The 20,331-nt window shown below is 37.7% G+C and overlaps 1 protein-coding gene across 2 annotated transcripts in view; it reads left to right on the top strand.

Moving 5' to 3' along the window:
• POLR3B (RNA polymerase III subunit B) overlaps nt 1-20,331 on the top strand; it is a 129,466-nt gene that overhangs the window by 93,086 nt on the left and 16,049 nt on the right. For both annotated transcript variants that reach the window (XM_053585261.1, XM_053585262.1), the window contains one exon: nt 1,364-1,506. In XM_053585261.1, coding sequence (XP_053441236.1) covers nt 1,364-1,506 — 143 coding nt within the window. The remainder of the gene's footprint in view (nt 1-1,363; nt 1,507-20,331) is intronic.

The raw sequence follows: 20,331 nt of genomic DNA, 5'->3' as shown, positions 1-20,331 counted from the left end.
GCTGGGACTACAGGCACCTGCCACAACACCTGGCTATTTTTTGTTGCAGTTTGGCCGGGCTGGGTTCAAACCCGCCACCTCCATGTATGGGGCCGGTGCCCGACCCACTGAGCCACAGGCGCCACTGTCAGGGTAATTTTTAAAAATTATTCCTTCGATCATGTTATTTTCTTGAATAAATAGAGCAAAACGAGTAATTTAATAAAACTTAGAATGTCAATATGGCTTGTAAGGAAGAGCATCCTCAGCATGTCTCTCTAGCCTCCCAGTCACACACTAGGCCCTGTGTTTCTAGGAAGTCACCTGTTACTGTCCAAAACAGACAATTGTAAGTCAGGCCTCACGCATTTGCTCAGGCTGCTCCCTCTGCCAGCTCAGACTTCACCTCTGGGCATACGTGCTCTCTAGGAGTGCTTGGCAGCCAGTCCCTCTCTGTTGCCACTGTTATCCCTAACCCCCAGCAGAGCTAACTATTGTCTCCCTTGGGCCTTTCCTGTTCTCCATACCATTAACACCATTATCACATTTAGCCCCCTCTCTTCCTTAGTGGATTGAAAGCTCCTTTGGCATAGGAATTGTCTCTGTGTGTCCAGAGCCTACTAGGATCTGATGCCTAGTAAACTCTTTTTCTACTTAGTATAAAAAAAAAGAGTAGTTGACAAAACAGTACAGGCAGCCCCCAAGTTATAAGCATCCAACTGACATTTGACTCACACTTAGAAATGGAGGCTGTTGAGGGTAATAGGTAAATATACTTGTTTCAGCTTATATACAAACTCAAGTTAAGCACAAACCTATACAACCTATCTTATCTGTAACCCAAGGACTGCCTGTAGTTAAGAAGAGTAGACTCTTTTTCCCTCCTCAACCGCAGAGTTTCAGGGAAAAAATAGTGGACTCTTAATGTTTGTTGTATAAAAATAGATAAGAGGCAAAATGTGTGAAAAAATTAATAGTGGAAAAGCTGAGTAGGTAAAAGTACTATTACAAAAGTGATTAAGAAGTTAGAGCTGAATTTGACAGACTTCATTTCAAATCTCAGTTCCACTTGGCCTGAGTCGTGTGCCCTTGGACAAGTTACTTAACCTCTTTAATCATCAATTTTCCCTGTCTATAATGAGAAAATAACAATATGGGTCTATTGTGAAGATTAAATTGATTGTGTCTGCCTCATAGGCATAGGATAGGACTATAAAAGGGAAGTTGTAAAATTTGAATTTAATGTTAAAAAATGAAAGTCATTTTTCAGAGCTCAAAATGAGAATGGTCTATGGTAGGCATTAAATTAAATATGACACCTGGGTGATAAGTTCACAAAGGGTAGTTTGAAAACTCTGTTTTAGTGACTTTCTTATACCATTAGCTACAAAGGAGCAACAGATTCATATATTGAAAAAGTAATGATATCTTCAAATGCTGAAGATGCTTTTCTGATCAAAATGCTGCTGAGACAGACAAGGCGCCCAGAAATTGGAGACAAATTCAGCAGTCGTCATGGGCAAAAAGGTAAATTGTATCATCTCTCTACTTGATTGTAAAACTGAATAGGCTAAGGTATTTGTAATAAATGTTTATAACTTCCCCCCTTTTAAAAAAATATGTTTACAAAATTTGATTACCTTGTAATCAAAATTATTCTTGTTTTATTTCTTAAGTCAGCCTGTTTATTTCCATGGTACTTAAAAATAGTGTATATTGTACTTCTCTGTGCCATTCATGGCTCTACTCAAAATTATTATAAATACATTCTAGATGATGTATGTATTGAAGTGTATGTGGTTGTTCAGAAAATAAACAGTATTAACTTTTCTTTTCCTGAAAGATACACCTTTAAGCTACTGTATGTTCTGTTGGGTCATAATACCAAAGGGCGTCAGCATTAGAATTCAGAATTTTTTGCCCCTTTATTTAATAGATGAAGAACTGCAGACCTGTGGGATCAATGGCCAGTCAAGGGTACACTGCTAGTTGGTATTAGAACTTAGGTCTTCTGACCCCTATGCTGTGGGATCAATGGCCAGTCAAGGGTACACTGCTAGTTGGTATTAGAACTTAGGTCTCCTGACCCCTATGCTACGCTTTGTCTGTCTCCTACATCTGATCCCATTGTCAAGCCTCACTCTTTTTATTGATGGCTACTGCTAAGTTTTTCATTCATTTGTGGTTTTATTTCATTTTATCTTCAAGAAACGCAGCATTATATCATACTTGATTAACTCATTGATCATTAGTAGGGTCTCTTTTAGTGAATATATAATCTTTAAAGTGGAAAATTTGTCCAAGGGTTTGAATTTGGCTCTATCTGCCACTTACTTTTAAGAACCGCTGCTGTAGTTTAACACTTATGTAGCATTAACCATGTGCCTGGCAATGTTCTCAGCACATCACATAGACTAGCTCATTTGAGTCTCATACAGTCTCATACAGGAGACAATAAGGTACATACCGTTATTGTCTCTATTTTATAGATGAGGAAACAGAGGCATAGAGAGTTTAATAGCTTGCCCAAGGTCACACAGTTGACCTTTATATGGCTTGCCATTGAAAATCAAATTCTCTTTATTGAAACTGTTTTTCCTTTTCTCTTAGTTGACAGTTGCTGAGATACACCTCTGAGTTGTTTTTGTTCTGGGGTAACCATAGCTTTGTTTATAGTCTGTATATTAATTGGCATAACTATCACCTGGACAAGACCAAAGTGTAATACTTTCCTTATAAAATGATGACACTGAAAGCTTTGCAAAAATGCATACTATAAGAGAATATCCCCATTCTCAATCAGCTTACAAACCTCAGATAACCCAAATCCTACTGTCTTTATCTCATCAGAGTATTGTGCAAAGAGTTACAGACTACCAGACATCTCAATGATTATCTAATGTGTTCTAACTCCATTAAACTTCTGAGGGCAAAGACTGTCCTCATATTCTCCAAAAAGCCTGTTAAAGCCTTTCTTATACCAGACACCTAATAGATAGCAAGTGGATAATGGATGAATATGTGTATGAATGAATTAAAGCCGGAAGAAATAATGAGTAAATTCTCTACTCCTGATGGACTGATTTTACTGTAAATAGTGTGGGAGTACATGCATATGAATAAATAAAACAGTGTTTTCACAAATGAAAAAACATCTGCGTAGTAAGCTGCTATAAATAAAGACCTCTAGGTAAAATGTCATGAAGTCTTTGTGCTATAGCATTTATTCAGACAGTTAAGCTGATAGGGACATTGTTCATTGACAGAAATGGTTTCTAATTTGCGATGTTTTGGTTCTAATTTTCTGTAACAACGGATTCTAGACTTCTGTTCAATGTTAGTGGGGGCTTTGACTTACACATCTTTTACGAAACTGAGGAAATCCTCCTGGGTTTAGCTGACCTTTCACTTGTAGTGAGAAGATTGTATTGCTACTTTTCCTTTTCCAGATGGCTTTTAATCCAATGGTAAAAACCTTCTGATTAGCCTAGATTCCCTTGACAGTCCCTTCTATTACAGCTTCATCAAATTTATTGAAAAGATTGGTGGGGGAAGCAAGCAAAGAAACAAAAAAATACATAGCCTAAGCTTCAACGGAGTAATAGAAGGAATGACATACGACTTATAACTGGCCATAATTTGTATTTTTTAAGTATAATTTTTTATCACATAATAAATGCATATCATAATAAATGCGTATCATAGTAGGGCTGATCATTTTAAAAGGCCAAATAGTACCCCCCCCCAAAAGGTTTGTTTTGTTTTTCCACTGTAAAACATCAGTGTCTGCCTCTCCTTGGCCCAGCTTTAGTTAGGTATAAAAGTCTAGGTTGAAAAATTGTTTTCCCAAAGGATTTTGATGGCTTTGCTACATGATGATCTAGATTCTATTACTGATGTAAACTGTAATGTGACTCTTCTTCTTGATCTTTTTTGTGCCCCATTTCTCTCTTTTCCTCCCTCCTTTCTCAACCCTTTCTTTCAAGCTTTTATTGTCATCTTCTCTTCTTGGAATTCCGAATTCTTTTAAGCCTTTTTTTCATTTCTTGTTCTCCAAAATCAAGTACCATCTCATTCTGCAAGTTTAGTTACTTTAATTTTTGGACATGTTCTTATATTATTTTGTTGCTTATTTCAGCTTCATCATTTTCCCTGGTTTTCTTAGATAGATGTTAAATCTTCCAGGTTGATGCTGTAATTTTTTTCTTTTTCTTTTTTTTTTATTGTTAAATCATAGCTGTGTACATTAGTGCAATCGCCTGTATCCATTCTAAGATGCACCATAGATGTGGCCCCACCCATTACCCTCCCTCCACCAAAACCTCCCCCCTCCCTTCCCCTTCCTTGGCCCTTTCCCCATAGTCTTGTGCTATAGTTGGGTTATAGTCTTCATGTGAAAGCTATAATTTAGCTTCATAGTGGGGCTGAGTACATTGGATACTTTTTCTTCCATTCCTGAGATACTTTGCTAAGAAGAATATGTTCCAGCTCCATCCATGTAAAACATGAAAGAGGTAAAGTCTCCATCTTTCTTGAAGGCTGCATAATATTCCATGGTGTACATGTACCACAATTTGCTAGTCCATTTGTGGGTCGATGGGCACTTGGGCTTCTTCCATGACTTAGGAATTATGAATTGGGCTGCAATAAACATTCTGGTACGGATGTCTTTGTTATATTGTGATTTTTGGTCTTCTGGGTATAAACCTAGTAAAGGAATTATAGGATCGAATGGCAGGTCTATTTTTAGGTCTCTAAGTATTCTCCAAACATCCTTCCAGAAAGAATGTATTAGTGTGCATTCCCACCAGCAGTGTAGAAGTGTGCCCTTTTCTCCACATCCACACCATGCCTGTAAAACCATTTTGTTATGTGGGCTACTCTTACTGGGGTTAGATGATATTTCAAAGTAGTTTTGATTCGCATTTCTCTGATGATTAAGGATGATGAGCTTTTTTTCATGTGTTTGTAGATTTTGCGTCGGTCTTCTTTAGAGAAGTTTCTTTTTAAGTCCTTTGCCCACCCTGAAATGTGGTCACGTGTTCTTTTCTTGCTAATAAATTTGAGTTCTCTGTGGATTCTGGTTATTAGACCTTTATCGGAGGTATAACCTGCAAATATTTTCTCCCACTCTGAGGGCTGTCTGCTTGCTTTACTCACTATGTTCCTGGCTTTTTAGTTTGATCAGGTCCCAGTAGTATATTTTTGATACTGCTTCAATTGCCTGGGGAGTCCTCCTCATAAAATATTCACCCAGGCCGATTCCTTCAAGAGTTTTCCCTGCACTTTCTTCAAGTATTTTTAGTTTCATGCCTTAAGTTTAAATCTTTTATCCAATGAGTCTATCTTAGTTAATGGTGAAAGGTGTGGGTCCAGTTTCAATCTTCTACAGGTTGCCAGCCAGTTCACCCAGCACCATTTGTTAAATAGGGAATCTTTTCCCCACTAAATGTTTTTAATTGGCTTGTCAAAGATCAAATAATGGTAAGTAGATGGATCCATCTCTTGGTTCTCTATTCTGTTCCAGGCATCTACTTCTCTGCTTTTGTGCCAGTACCATGCTGTTTTGATCACTGTGGATTTATAGTACAGTCTCAGGTCTGGTAGCGTGATTCCTCTGACTTTGTTTTTATTGCTGAGTAATGTTTTGGCTATTCGAGGTTTTTTCTGATTCCATATAAAACAAAGTATTATTTTTTTAAGATCTTTAAAGTAGGACAATGGAGCTTTAATAGGATTTGCATTAAAATTACATATTGCTTTGGGCAGTATGGACATTTTAACAATGTTGATTTTTCCCAGCCATGAGCATGGTATGTTTTTCCATCTGTTAACACACGCAACCACTTGCCAGTTTTCCACTGTTTTTGTCCTCCTCTTGGGGTCCAGAAGTCCCTTGCTGCCTCCCTGTATCCTCAAAGGGATGATTATATGGAGATCCCACAGGCCAGAGATGCCTGGAGTCTTGTCTCCCCAGACTCGCTGTTCCCAGTTGCAGGAAAGCTGTTACTCAGCCGCCATCTTTAATCCCAGTGATGCTGTAATTTTTTTAAATATTTTCTTCCTCTTCCTGTTTTTCTTCTGGGAAATGTGGTTAACTTTATTTTGTAGATTTTTTACATGTATTTTAAATTTCTAATTAAATTTTTATCTTAAAAAATTTATATATTTATTTAATTTTTTTAAAAGAGATAAGGTCTTACTCCATCACGCAGGCTAGAGTGCAGTAGTATAATCATAGCTCACTGTAATCTCAAACTCCGAGATTCAAGCAATCCTCCCACCTCAGCTTCCTGAATAGCTGAGACTACAGGTGAATGCCACCACACCCAGCTAACTTTTTTATAATGGTAGAGTCTTACTATGTTGTCCACTCTGGTCTTGAACTCCTGGCCTCAGTCCTCCTGCCTTGGCCTCCCAAAGTTCTGGGATTGCAGGCATGAGCCACCACACCTAGCTTCTAATTAAGTTTAGAAGTTTATTTTATTTTTTTTATTAACTCATAAACACGTAGATCATGAATATATTACTGCATGTATGGGGTACAATGTGCTGATTTCATACAGAATTAGGAGCATGTACATCACACTGGTTAATATAAACCTCATCTTGTTCAATTAATTATTATGTTAAGATATTTATACTCTATACTTAATAAATCCAACAAGTACCCTTGCATTATTACCATAGGTGTGATCCCACCATTCACCCTCCCTCGATCTGACCTGCCCCCTCCTCTTCTACTCTCCTCCCTCCCCTCCCATCCTCTCCTTCTCCCTCCTTCTCCCTCCTTCATCCAAGGGCCATAGTTGTGGTCTGTTCTTCATATGAAAGTGTGTGTGATTGTAAATTGGATTCGTAATAGTACTGAGTACATTGGATATTTTTTCTTCCATTCTTGAGATACTTTACTAAGTAGGATATGTTCCAGCTCCATCCATGTAAACATAAAAGAGGTAAAGTCTCCATCTTTTTTAAGGCTACATAATATTCCATGGTGTACATATACCACAATTTATTAATCCATTCATGGATCAATGGGCACTTGGGCTTCTTCCATGACTTGGCTATTATGAATTGAGCTGCAATGAACAATGTGGTGCAACCTCGTAGAGGAATTGCAGGATCAAACAACAGGGATCTACTTTTAGATCCCTGAGTATTTGCCATACTTCTTTCCAAAAGGGATATATTGGCTTGCACTCCCACCAGCAGTGCAGAAGTGTTCCCTTTTCTCCACGTCCACACCAACATCTGCAGTTTTGGGATTTTGTTATGTGAGCCACTTTTACTGGAGTTAGAGGATACCTCAAAGTGGTTTTGATTTGCATTTCTCTGATGATTAAAGATTAATTTTTAAAGGTAATTTATTCCCTTTGTTTTTTAGAGCAACAAGTATATATTTTTTGTTTTCTTTAAGATTTTTATTTTGGTGAGTTTTTTTTGTTTGTTTTCTCCTATTCTAAATCTTGTTACTATCACTTGACAGATTTCTTTTGCTTCTATTTGTTTAGTGTCTGATTTGTTGTCATTGCTGGAGGCTTTCCCCCAATGCCTTGTATACCCTTGAACCCAAGAAACCATTTGAAGCTCTACCATTTGATCTGACTTATTCTGGCTGCCATGTTGCCAATGCAAAGGCCATTTGCAGTAAGCCAAGAGAGCTGGTTGGGCTGGAAAAGCATAATCATAGGAGAGTGGTGACCAGGGATCAGAGTCTAGACATTTTGAAAGTAAAGCCCCAGGAATAGCTGATGGTTTGGGTGACTTTGAGTGACTCCTAATTTTATCCCCACCTACCACCCACCCACCCCCGTTCTTCACAGATTTAATACTTTGTATCTCTGTTGAGCCTTCTTAGGACTCTGGGTGAGGGCTGAATCAGTTCACCTCTTCATACTTCCTCTGCAGGTACTTAAGTTTACTTTTCTCTTTCTATTAAGTCACTTTTCTTTCTTCTGTTCATCAGTTTTCAAAGCTATAAAATTCTTGTGTTCACTTATAATACTTTGCCCATACTTTCCCCTCATAACATAGATTTATACCTTAATTTTTTAAACTCTCATGTTAGTGAAGTTTGGGGAAGCACTGATGATAAACACGTTTGTTCTGTTCATCATGTTTAACTAGAAATCCATATGTCTATTATTTGGGAATATTCAACACAAGAATGCTTAGTAGTGAATGTGCTCAATTTTTTCTAGTACAGCTTATAGAACTGAAGTTAAAATTATTTAAATAAAAAGTGAGAAGGATTTGTAGAGCACAGATCTTTTTAATCTGCTGATCAGAATCTTGCCTCTAAAGCTTCTGGAGGTTTTGGCTATTTTAACCATTTCTAAGATTGAAAACTAACTTTAAAATGTTTAATGCTAACAATCATCAGTAAAGTTTTAATCACATTTTATCAACTCTTAATTATCTGAAAATAATTCATCTTTTCTGGATTATTATTGTAACTGAGTTTGATCCTTTCTTTAAATGTCACCCATCTGAAGTACAAGTATGATGGTAGCTAGAAGTCAATTATTTGACGTTCTTTTCACTTATAAAAAAATTATAAAGGTTCAAAAATACCAGTGGTTTTGTTAAAGTAATTCTACATATTAATATTAAGTATCCAGGACACCATATTAAGTATCCAGAACTCAGGTAAGAATATTTTAGGTTCACTGAAATAGGAAACATGACCTCAAAGAATCTAGCACAGCACTTTGCATATAATATGATGTCCACTCAATACGTTTGTGAAATAATTCATTAAATAAAATATCTTAAATGTACATTGTTCTCATTGGAAATTGTACTGATATAACAAGCCAAATTAATTATTACCCACATGAGTGTAATTTATTTTTCTTTGTAAATATCAGAAATGGATGTCTCATTTTTATCTGAACCAGGAGTTTCTATACCTAAGACTCCAAGCTCCCCAATCCTCACTGAGCAAACAAGCCCACTAAATTTTTTCCACCAAAATAACTAAATACAGTTGTTCTTAGATATATTCAGGAGGTTGTTTCTAGGACCCCTACATACACCAAAATGTTTGCATACTCAAATCCTGCATTTGGCCTTGATGTACTTGAGTATATGAAAAGTCAGCTCTCCACATATGTGGATTTTGCATCCAGTTAATACTGTGTTTCATTTTGTGTTTGGTTGAAAATAATCCACATATAAGTGGACCTGCAAAGTTCAAACCCATGTTGTCCATGGCTCAGCTGTATATATATCCCCCCCACATGCATCCTAGACACAAGTTTGAATCTGCTTTGACAGCCCCAGAGAAATCCATTTGGTCATATGTAAGTCACTGTTGTGAGCTCAGAACTGTGGCAGGTTTTCCAGGGGATTGAAAGGAAATTCAGCTCTTGGCTAATGACCTTGAGGAGTTGACTATACACCTGTCAAAGCAAAAAGGTAGATACAGAGGGTTACACAGTTAAATACTAAAAACTATATGGAAAAAACCATAATGATAGAGAAATTTAGAGTTTATTGTAAATAGGAGCAGCATCTTAGAGTATGAAATGGCCGTTTAGAAGTCTAGTCTAAATTCATCTTTCTGTGTAAGAGAGCATTGGAACCTAAAAATTTATACCTTCATATTAATTTGAAAGAAAAAAAAGAAAAATTTTTTTAAAAGCGGTTTTTTAGATTATCCTTGGCAGATGATTTTCCACACTGATTGTGGCCTGTAAAGGGAGGCCCTTACTGCTTTCTGAGGAAACCTGTTCTATAGTAGCAACACTCAGATGGTCATCTTGAATCTGAAGTGCACATGCTATAATTTACTGCTGTTAGTCCTGCCCTGTCCAGTGGCCCCTACTGGATGGCCACCCCTCTGTTCAGCATTTAAAGAAAGTCATCAGGTTAAGAAAAAGTATAACAAGCAAAGGTCTTCATCTCTAAGAAAGTGAGCTAGTTTGTCCTTTCTGTGTCTTGGTTTCCTTGTCTTTGAAAGAAAGACATTTTCCTAGGGTTTGTTACTGGTGTGTGTATAAAACAGTGAACATAGGGAATGCAGCACAGGTAGCGGGCAGTAAGTGTGAGCTGCTATTAGGTCTGTCCCAGGTCTTTTCTGACTGGATAGGCAGCAAAGGAAGGCTTAAGAGACTAAATGGGTTTGGACTTGGGAAGCTTTGAAAAAGATGTGAAAGAAAAATGGGGGGCAACAGAGAAGAGCAAATCAATGGACTTGTTGATGAACTGAAATAAAGAGAACAAAAGAAAAGAAAGAGGCCACAGAGATTGCGGTTTTAATCCTTATATATCGTGGCACCATTCACAAAGCAATTTTGTGTCTCATTGACTTGAGATGATGGAGGATCTCTCTAGTACTTACATTATCGATTAGTTCATCTACTTGTAGAGCTTTTACTATGTACCAGGCACTGTTCTAGATACTGGAAATACAGGGGTAAACAAGACAGACAGAAAAGTTATCTTGGGGGAGAAAAAGGAAAAAAAGTAAACAAAAATATAAACACAGTAATTTAAGGTAATAATAAGTGCCATATATGAAGAATGATGTAAAAGAGTGGCTGGTTCGGGGGTGTGGTGTTGGTGGTAATTCAGATCAATGATCAGGAAAGACCTCTTGAAGTAACATTTAAGCTGAGACCTGAAGGATGTAAAGGAGCCAGCAAAGCAACAGTCTGAGAGAATTAAGTTCTAGGCAGAGAGAAGCATTATGGTAAAAGCTCTGAGGTGTGAATGAGCTTAGTGTATTCAACGAAGAGAAAAAAAAGGCCAGTGTGGCCAGGCACATATGTATGCCTTAGAAAGGGCAGTGTATGAGACTTTGTGAGAAAAATAGGATGGGGCACATCCTATAAAGTTTTGTGGCCAAAAGAAGGAACTTGGATTTTATTCTAGATATACTGAGAACCAATAAGACAGTTGGATAGCCAGTGTCTCAGTTTGTTTTCTGTTGCTGTCACAGTATACCACCAACTAGGTAGTTTGTATAGAAAAGCTTATTTGGCTTATAGTTCTAGAGGCGTAGAAGTCTAAGAGCGTGGCGTCTGGTGAAGGACATCCCATGGGAGATAGACAGAAGGACAAGAGAGCTCACCACTCTTGCACTATCTAAACTACTCCTGTGATGTGGCATTAATCCATTCATGAAGGTGGAAACCTTATGACCTAATCACCTCTTAAAGACCCCATATCAATTAAATCTCAAGAAGAGTTTTGGTGGGGACATACAAACCTTAGTCATGAGTACGAGCAAGGGAGTGACAAAATCTAACTTACATCTTTAAGAGCTGTATTCTGTATAAACAGTAGATAAAGAGGACAGGGAGGGAGGCAGGGAGATCATTCCAGTGGTCCAGGCAAAAGAGTGGTGGCTCAGAGTAGGACAGCAGCAGTAGGAAGACGGAGAGAAGTGAGTGGTTTCTGGATGTTCTCTGTGTCTACAGCCAAACCACCCTGAACGCGCCTGATCTTGCCTGGATGTTCTCTGGAAATAGAGCCAACAGGAATTTCTGATGGCTTAGTTGTTGGGAGAGGAAAAGATAGAAATTGAGGATGAGGTTTATGACATGAACAGCTGGTAATGCTATTTACCAAGACGAGAAAGACTAGGGAAGGAATAGTTTTCAGGAGTTAGGCAAGGGCAGAGGTCAAGAGTTTGGGCCTCAGGTTTGAGATGCCTATTGGACTCCAAGCGAAGATGTTAAGCAGACAATTGGGTATAGACTCAGGAGCTCCAGGGAGAAATTAGGGTGAAGGAAAAAATTGAGGAATCATCTACATGTTGTTTATCCTCACACCTTTAGTATTTTACTTTTTGCATATTGATAATTTATAAGCATTTTCATCTAAATTCCATCCTTTAACCTGTATGGATCTAGGTCGTGTTTTTATTCCTACCATAAAGAATAAGGAAATTGAGGCTCAGGTGGGTAGCTTGCCTACTACAGGTAGTGCTGGCAGAGATTTGAATCCAGCTGTTTTATTCTGAGGGTATCGCCCAGTCTTTTAAATGTGGTTAAAGGTGGCTTTTATATCTCATTATCACCCTGCCCCAGATTTCTAGAGATTTCTCCTTGGAAGAGGCATAGACTTTCCTGAGACTCAACCGCAATACTTCTTATTATTATTTTCTGGTTCCTCCTTAAAATGAGCATCTTCTCAAAATTCCTATTTTTCCTGGATATGCAGCTTTACACCTGCCACCAATCCAGAATAAATTCTATGCACACAAACCTTGATCCAGAAAAGCCTGCCAAACCCTCATATTGAGAGGAACTCCTGAAATAGAGCTGTGAAACACTCCCCATGCTCCTTCTGCAGTTTGTCTTCTGGTCAAGTTTTAGTAGCCTTGATTAAAATTCAGAATCTATCGAGACTTCAAATAGATATAAAAGGACTTCAACCATTCTCCCAGTTCATCTGGCTAGATATATTAATTAAAGCCAAAAAAAGAGGGGCACTTGAAGAAGTTACGGCTAGTTTATGTGCAGGGAGCCTAGCTGGCAGGTGTCTGTAGGGAACCACACAGTACCCCAACCCTTAGTGTGGGACTCAAGGAGAAACTGGATCAGGCTTAAAAGTGAAACATGAATGAAACAGAGAATGTGGTACACAGCGTCAGTTATGCTATTTGTATTTGTCATGACATGAGCTAATAAAAATGTCAAAGAGTGAAGGCTATGTTAACCAGTTTGATATAAGCATTCCAAATTGTATATAAAATCAGCACATTGTACCCCATAAATGCATTAATGTACACAGTTATGATTTAATAAAAATAAAAAAGTGGTAAAATTAGGGGAAAAAATGTCGAAGTATTGTGAATTTTCAGGGTCTGTGTGTCATACCACAATTCCTATAGTGATTTCTTTTGTTTCTATTTTGATCCAAACACAGACCAGACAGAGTAAGAGCAATGGTTAATTAACTTAGTTTTCACTCTTGAAATGTATGATAGAATTAGAAATTGTTATTTTTTCCTTTACAGCATAACCTGCAAGTTGACGCATATGTATTCTCTATGAGAAAATTTAAAAATTATCTTGATTTAGTGTACTTTTTTACATGTTCTTTTTCTCTCTTCATTTGGAGCATTACATTTGTTGCTCTTGGTGTTCAGAAAATAACATGTCCCTGCATATTACCTGATTTTGTCTTTTGTTTTGTTTTGTTTTAGTTCAACAGAGCTATTGTTCAGGATTCTTTTTGTACATGCATGGTGTGTAGATGGTATTTCCATGCCTGGTGCCTCTTAAAATATCCTCTAACATTTAGAGGAGGCTTGGAAATTTGGTTTCGTGGAGCTTCTATCCCACTCAAGGCTGATCACTTCATAGGCTAATTGGTAACTACATGAACAAATACGAAGAGAAGCTAAACGGGTGGTCATATGCTATGTATGATAAAAGAGCTGGTGCAGAAGAGTGAAGGGGGCAGGATGAGCGAGTAAACTGGCGTAAGGGAAGCAATGCTCAGTAGATGGAGTCAGATCAATGCAGTGTGATGAGCAAAGACTGAATGCAGTTGGTAAAGTGAAAGTGATTCACCAGTCACGGAGGGGACAGACTCAGTAAGCACCAGCACCTTCTGTGATATCCGGATAGGGGATGGTTAAGCTGAGAGAGCCAAGTGTTGAGGAAGGAAAAGTATTTTATGAAGAAGTTGGTGTCACAATTAATATAAAGACTACTCTGGGCTCAGAAGCAGGCGGGATTCACTGACAGCCTACTTTGAAATGAGGGAATTTCAATACAGTCTACTAATGAGACATTCAAAGAATCTTAAAAAAGTACAGCTGTCCTTTGGATCTTTGTGAAGTCAGTTATGTATATTACCAGTAAATGTCCAGTGAATCAGCTCCACCCTGAAGAGCCAAGCATTTGATCAAGAATCTCTACAGTCATTCCTCCTAGTAGTATGCAAAACACTAGCAAAGATGAGGTATGTATGGCAGTATGTCAAAGTTGTGAATTTGTTGTATTTATCTTCAGAGTCAGCTGGGCGGCGCCTGTGGCTCAGTCGGTAAGGTGCCAGCCCCATATACTGAGGGTGGTGAGTTCAAACCCGGCCCCGGCCAAACTGCAACCAAAAAATAGCTGGGCGTTGTGGCAGGCGTCTGTAGTCCCAGCTATTCGGGAGGCTGAGGCAAGAGAATCGCTTAAGCCCAGGAGTTGGAGGTTGCTGTGAGCTGTGATGCCAGGGCACTCTACCGAGGACCATAAAGTGAGACTCTGTCTCTACCAAAAAAAAAAAAAAAAAAAAACAGAGTCAGAAAAGTCTGTTTAGTTTTGCTTTGAATTTATTTGAAGAGAAGTAGCATATAAACCTTGAAGTCTCGATCTCCTTTACCAGGTGTTCTAGACTTCTAGATCCTGAAAAGTGAAGCCATGACTTACAATGATGTTCCAAAGGGGAACACGAATCTGGAATGTTCTATGTTTTCTCTTCGTATTCTCATCAGTTTTATAGAGTTAAGGCTAGGAAGAGAGACATTCCCATATAATACTGATTGGGATTATGATTGGAACTAAACTTTCTATTAAAATCAGAATAACTTAAATAAGCCTCTTTAATTTCAATATAAATTCTAACAGAGGGAACTCTTCAATGGCAAATATTTTTATCTTGATCCTTGTTTTCTCTGATGATTAGTGCATGTATTAGAAGATTTCCTACTCCTTTTTAAAAATTCTTTATCAAAAATGTCTGACAGTCTGAGGAATTCTCAATTTCATTTCCAACAAACCAAATTATTATATTTCCAGATTTTCCCTTACTTTTGCTGCCATTCACAATGAAGGAGGAAAAAGTAGAATCCTTTGATGTGAAGAGAGAAAAAAAAAGCAATATATCACTTCCCTGAAAGAACATTTCTCAGTCTCTCATGTGAAAAAGGATTAGCACCTCCAACAAAGCTCCTGTAGATCACAGAATCAGGCATCAATACCAAACAGTATGCCTAAGGAGAGGAAAAACTGTATTTGAGCAAGAGTGTTTGTCCTGGCAAACAGAAGCTTTTTAATAACTGCAAGACTGAGATAATGGCATACACTCCTCAGTGTCTTCCCCTAATTCCTTAAGGATCAGACAGCTAATTTAAATAAAGTAAAGTCAACCTTTCTCTTAAAGTAGAAGTCTAGTCTTATCCAAATGTACTTTTTTCATTTAATGGTTAGTGTATCTATCTTTGTTTGACAAAGACTAACATATATCCAGATAAAATCATTAGGAAGATGACCCTCTCTTATTCCAAAAAAATTCCATTATTAGGTCACTTGCTTCCATTTTGCATTAATAAAAGTTATTCAGTAACCTACTGGGTTTATTTATTAAGATTTTGATTAAATGTTTCTTAGAAGAAAAGGAAACCTACCTTGACTTCCTAATACATTAAAGAATCCTTTTACAGTAGATACAAAGAGGTCATAGAACATAAGAAAATGTTAATTCATGTGCAGTGGAAATGCCAAGAAAAACATTTATTTATTAAACAAGTTTTGATTAAAAACTTTGGTTTTGCTAGATCTTCATTTGTTATTTCTTTTTTCTGTATTATGTTTTCTAAAATTGAGAGTGAAAAGACCCAGGTACAAAGTAATAATAATAACATCTTGTACTCATGTAGCACTTGAGACTGTCTAAAATCCTCTCTGCCAGTCTGAAGCTTCAAACAGTCTGAATATCTTTGGCTCCCTACTTTGCTTGATCCTGCTTGAATGGAAGTTTCCAAGTGGGAGGGGCGAAGAGGGCTGCTGGGGCTAACAGTATGATTCTCAACGTAAGGTATGTGATGCCAAGCAATCCGTCAGAGTCTGGGTCCAGAAACAAACTCCATCAACTGTACTTTAATGTTACAAGTAGTAATCAGGATTCTTTTTGCCTACAAAGACACCTAAATGTAAGAAAATTTTATTGAATTTACCTTTTTAAGAACAAATTTTGTTTCCAATAGCTAGCCAGTAACCCTCTGACCTTTCAGTAAATATCCAACTAAAGCTTTGAAATTAGAGTATTTAGTGTTTTATGGCCCAGAATAAAAATCTCCAATTCTGTTTCCAAATAGTGTAGCCTCAACACATTTTATTAAGCTCTTGACACATTCAGCCGTGTGTATTTTGTAAAGTTCCTATGGTTATTGTTTTACAATAGCTGCTTCCAGAAGCATTGTAAGGGTTTCAATTAATCAGCCCTTTGTGTGCTTCAGACTATGCAAATTTATCACATCAAACCATTCAACTGCTCATGGGAAAGCCGTGTAAAAACTGTATTGTCTTCTAGCGCCTCCTCTCATTTAGAGTGATGTTTTAATAAGAAAGCTAATCAAGTTTTCTTATGCATTATTTATCTGTTAACATGTAAGGAAGAGCCGAATTAAAATTATGTCAACGGGGATATGGCAAGTGATGTGATAGATCTGGAAATGATTCAACAGCAGAACAAAGCTCATATGATTCAACAGTTTTTGTCTACTCCCTTCCCCCCTGGGATTATTTAAGGTGGTGGTGTGAAAACTAAAAGAAAGTTAATTTGATAGCTGGAAAGGGGAGAGGAAAGAAAGGAGTAATCACCTGTGTTAGCCTTCATGTTTTGATTTAAGAGATTTTTATTTCTGAATGTATAAAGGCTTATTGAGATGAGTTTATTCAAAGCAAACCATTTCTTAATAGGAATAGTCCAACTTGAAAGCATTCCTGCTGCTTCTTTGGCCCCATTTACCACCATATTCATCAGCAGTAAATTACTCCTTGCTAGAAATCTGCTGCCTCGTGCCCTTCATAAAGGTCTAAAGTTATCAGGAGACAGAGTCTTGGTAATGTTAAATGACCTGAACAACCCATGAAGGAGTAAGCTTCTTCTGGTCTCTTCAGCCAAAGTTAGTGCAACTGCAACTGCTCCTTCTATTCATTAAGTTGGTCTCCTTTGCTTTGTTAGTTTGCTTCCTGCTGAGAGTAATTAGGTTTCTTATATAATAATAATTCCTTGTATTTAGATGCGGCCTTTCTCTAAGGACCTTAAAGTACCTCTCAGACGTTAGCTCATCTGTTCTTCTAATGCAATTGCCTCATGAGATAGGTGCTAATTATTCCTGTTACAAAGACCAAACAACTAAGGCTAACCAGAAAGTGGTGCTTTCCCCACACCCCCAAGGTGCCACAATATCAGTTGAACAGCTCTGACTCAAATTTAGGTCACCTGATTCCTTGATAGCCTGCCCTGCATAAGTCTGCAGGTCCAAGGGGTGATAAACTCTTTGCAGATGGCATTCCCCTTCATTTATAAACCTCGTTAATACTGGGCATTGATAGTGTTCACTCCGTTACTGAACACAGGCCTCTTGTACTGTGACTGCTAGAGAAAAATCACAGCATCATTCACCATTCAGTGCAGAGTGTTAAGGCAGAATAGTCTTGTCTAACAGTTAAGTGTCTGCAGAAAGTAACAGTAGATGAATCTAATTAGTATTATTTCAGCATACCTTACTGCCAGATGCACTCCACACCGTTTAGACTTTTAGAGCCTTAGCATGTGTTTTAATTTTCAGTATTTGCTCAGATCACTCAGCGTAAGCTGCCTCTGCCTTTCTTGAGTTGAGGCCTGAACCTCTTTGTATTCTCACCTCCTAACAGCACTTGCTACACAGCATATGCTTAGTAATTGAAGGAAGTGATTCTTTTTTTCCTTTCCTCACTTGGAAAAGGAAGAGTAATAAAAGATATATATATATATATATCAACCTCAGACTGGTAAATTTAATCCAAAAGTGGTTACACATAGAAAGTATACTTGCTCAATAAAAATTTTAAAATAAAAAATTAAAGTTGGTTGATATTAAAATGAGACCTGGCCACCAACGAAATCAAAAACCATTTACTGGTAAGGTTTCAACACGTTGAAGTCACATCAGAAACAGTTCTTGAACTAAAGATGTTATTATAGTTGTCTTCTGCAGTTGCCATTTGCTTTCCTGTCTTCGATATGGAACTAGAATCCTTTAATTTTTTCTTACCTTTTTCTCCTGTGTTTTTACCTTTTATCTTTTTTTGTTTTATTTAAACTAGCCCATTACACAGAGCCAGTACACTGAAACAAGTACTTTTTTTTTTTTGTGGTTTTTGGCCGGGGCTAGGTTTGAACCCGCCACCTCAGGCATATGGGACCGGCACCCTACTCCTTGAGCCACAGGCGTCGCCCGTGAAACAAGTACTTTTAAAAGGCCAAAAAATGTTTTTTTAATAAGTCAGTCAGTTCTTTATCATTGGAAATACTTTTTAGGAAAGTCAAATGATTCATGAGATAAACAGGACTTTTGCTAAGTAAACTTATTCGTAAACAGTTTCTGTGTAGTTCTGTGAAGCCAGGAAAATGGAAATAACAATTTGGTATAGGTGCCTGCAATGTCTGGAACATGACACATGAAACTGTGGATGCCAGGCCTGGATTTGCCTTTCCTGAGTGGACTGGCAGTCAGCCTTCTAAGACTCCCTAAATTCTTCCTCTTTGCAATTTGAAATCGATTGATAGTGATGGGATAATGTTTCATTGAATGGATGTCCGCAGCTTTTCTGCCCTCACTTTCTGTGATTCCAGTTTTTCCTTATTACCCGTTTGCATTTGTTAAAATTTCTATAGTAGAGTCTGTGGTCTAATTCCGTGTTGCCCCATGAGTACATTAAGTGATCCTGGGCACATTAAACTGGTGTATTTGCATTTTACTGCCAGGAGGTTGTGCTGTAAACAATGGGATTGAGACACCAGCATGAGCCAGAGGATGAAATTTTATTTTAAAATCTGAAATGCTGTGTAAGCACTTAAGGTATGAATCGGTAATTGTTTCACAACAGCTTCCATTAGATATGGTTTATTTGTAGTCCATCCTCTTTTCAAGGATCCAGGGGAGTGTTAACACACTGAAGCATATTGCATATCATTTACATTTTTAAACCAGTATTAAAGGAAAATGACCATAACTTTTAAAACTTACAAATATTGGAATGGACTTTATGCCTCTGTCCCTCGAGAAAACACAGTTCTAAATTTGTCATTTGAAAACAAGAAAAGAAACCTTCCCCCTTTGAATAAGGGTTTGAATAATTCTGAAACAGAAAAATAGCACTAAGAAAAGAAAAGTCTGGTGCTAAGATTGAGAACTCCCTTTTACCCTTAATGAATTCAGTAAAAATACAAACTTTTAAAAATCATCTGTCTAATTTGAGATTCGAGATCATCAAATTCTGTCTAAATATTTTGTTTTAACTTCTAAGCTCATTATGGTCTCTTTGTGCTAACTTGTATTAAAATCTGTCAGCTATGACTGGTCTCATAAGCACAGTCAGCGGACCAGAATAAGTTAATTATTTACTTGTGTCACTAGTGCTCTTCATCTAATGAAATGCACAGCTGTGTCAGATCTGCAGTTGGATGTGTAGCGTCCATTGTTCCGCAAGTCAGCAGAGGGTAGAAGCCGCAGTGATGGAGAGCCCTCAGTTCTTTCTGCTGTTCTGGCTTTCTGTGTCGATTTCATGGATCTTTTATCATTCACTTTCACACAAAACAAACAACACAGGGCTGTCTGCTATGGGAACCATCTTGGCATATAAAAGGGTTTTCAGAGCCTAAAGTAATTTTAAGTTAGCTAAGATTTAATTTTTGGCTTACAGGTGCCCTTGGTTCAGATATATCCAAAGCAGTTCCTCCAATAACAGAATGAAAAAATCCAAAAGCTACTTACATGCACTTTTTAACAAAATGTCAGAAAAGTTCTGATAAGAAAACAACTTCTCAAAAAGGAAGCTTTATATACTAAATCAGATTTCAAGCAAAGTTATTGGAGATTCACATTTCAGGGGAATGAGCATTTTTTTTTTCATTTAATAATATAAAGTTGAATTTCCTTGATAAAACTTGTCAATTAAAACTAAAAACACAAAATACAAGTCATCTCTCTCCGGATCTTCCCCCAGTATAAGTATGTCACGCTTCCTTGGTCAGTTTCTGTACCTCCCGCCCCTTACTTCCACCTTCTCTGGTTGGAGGGTGGATAGGCAGCTTCCTCCTGAGCAGACGCCGGCATCCCTCTGTGACCTGCAGCTTAAGGGGTGCCGAGGTTTTTCTTTGGTTTTGTTTTTAAGGGGTGTAGTTGAACCTTCCATCTCCTCTCCTCACCAGCCAAAATTACATTCTCACCCAAGCCAGTCCCAGGACAGGCCCCTTTAGGAACTGCCGTTTTTAACATTTTGTTCACTGCTAAACAATGTTGTTGTCGGTGCATGTAGATTTACAATTTGATGTCTTTCAAAGTAGATTTCCCAGTAACCCTAGGGTTTTGTCAGATAATTTCAGTGTGGATAAGATGGATTTTTGGAGGGA

Source organism: Nycticebus coucang, chromosome 3 (assembly GCF_027406575.1).
Source record: "Nycticebus coucang isolate mNycCou1 chromosome 3, mNycCou1.pri, whole genome shotgun sequence".
In the NCBI taxonomy this organism is placed as follows: domain Eukaryota; kingdom Metazoa; phylum Chordata; class Mammalia; order Primates; family Lorisidae; genus Nycticebus; species Nycticebus coucang.
This window is presented reverse-complemented; position numbering and strand designations above follow the sequence as displayed.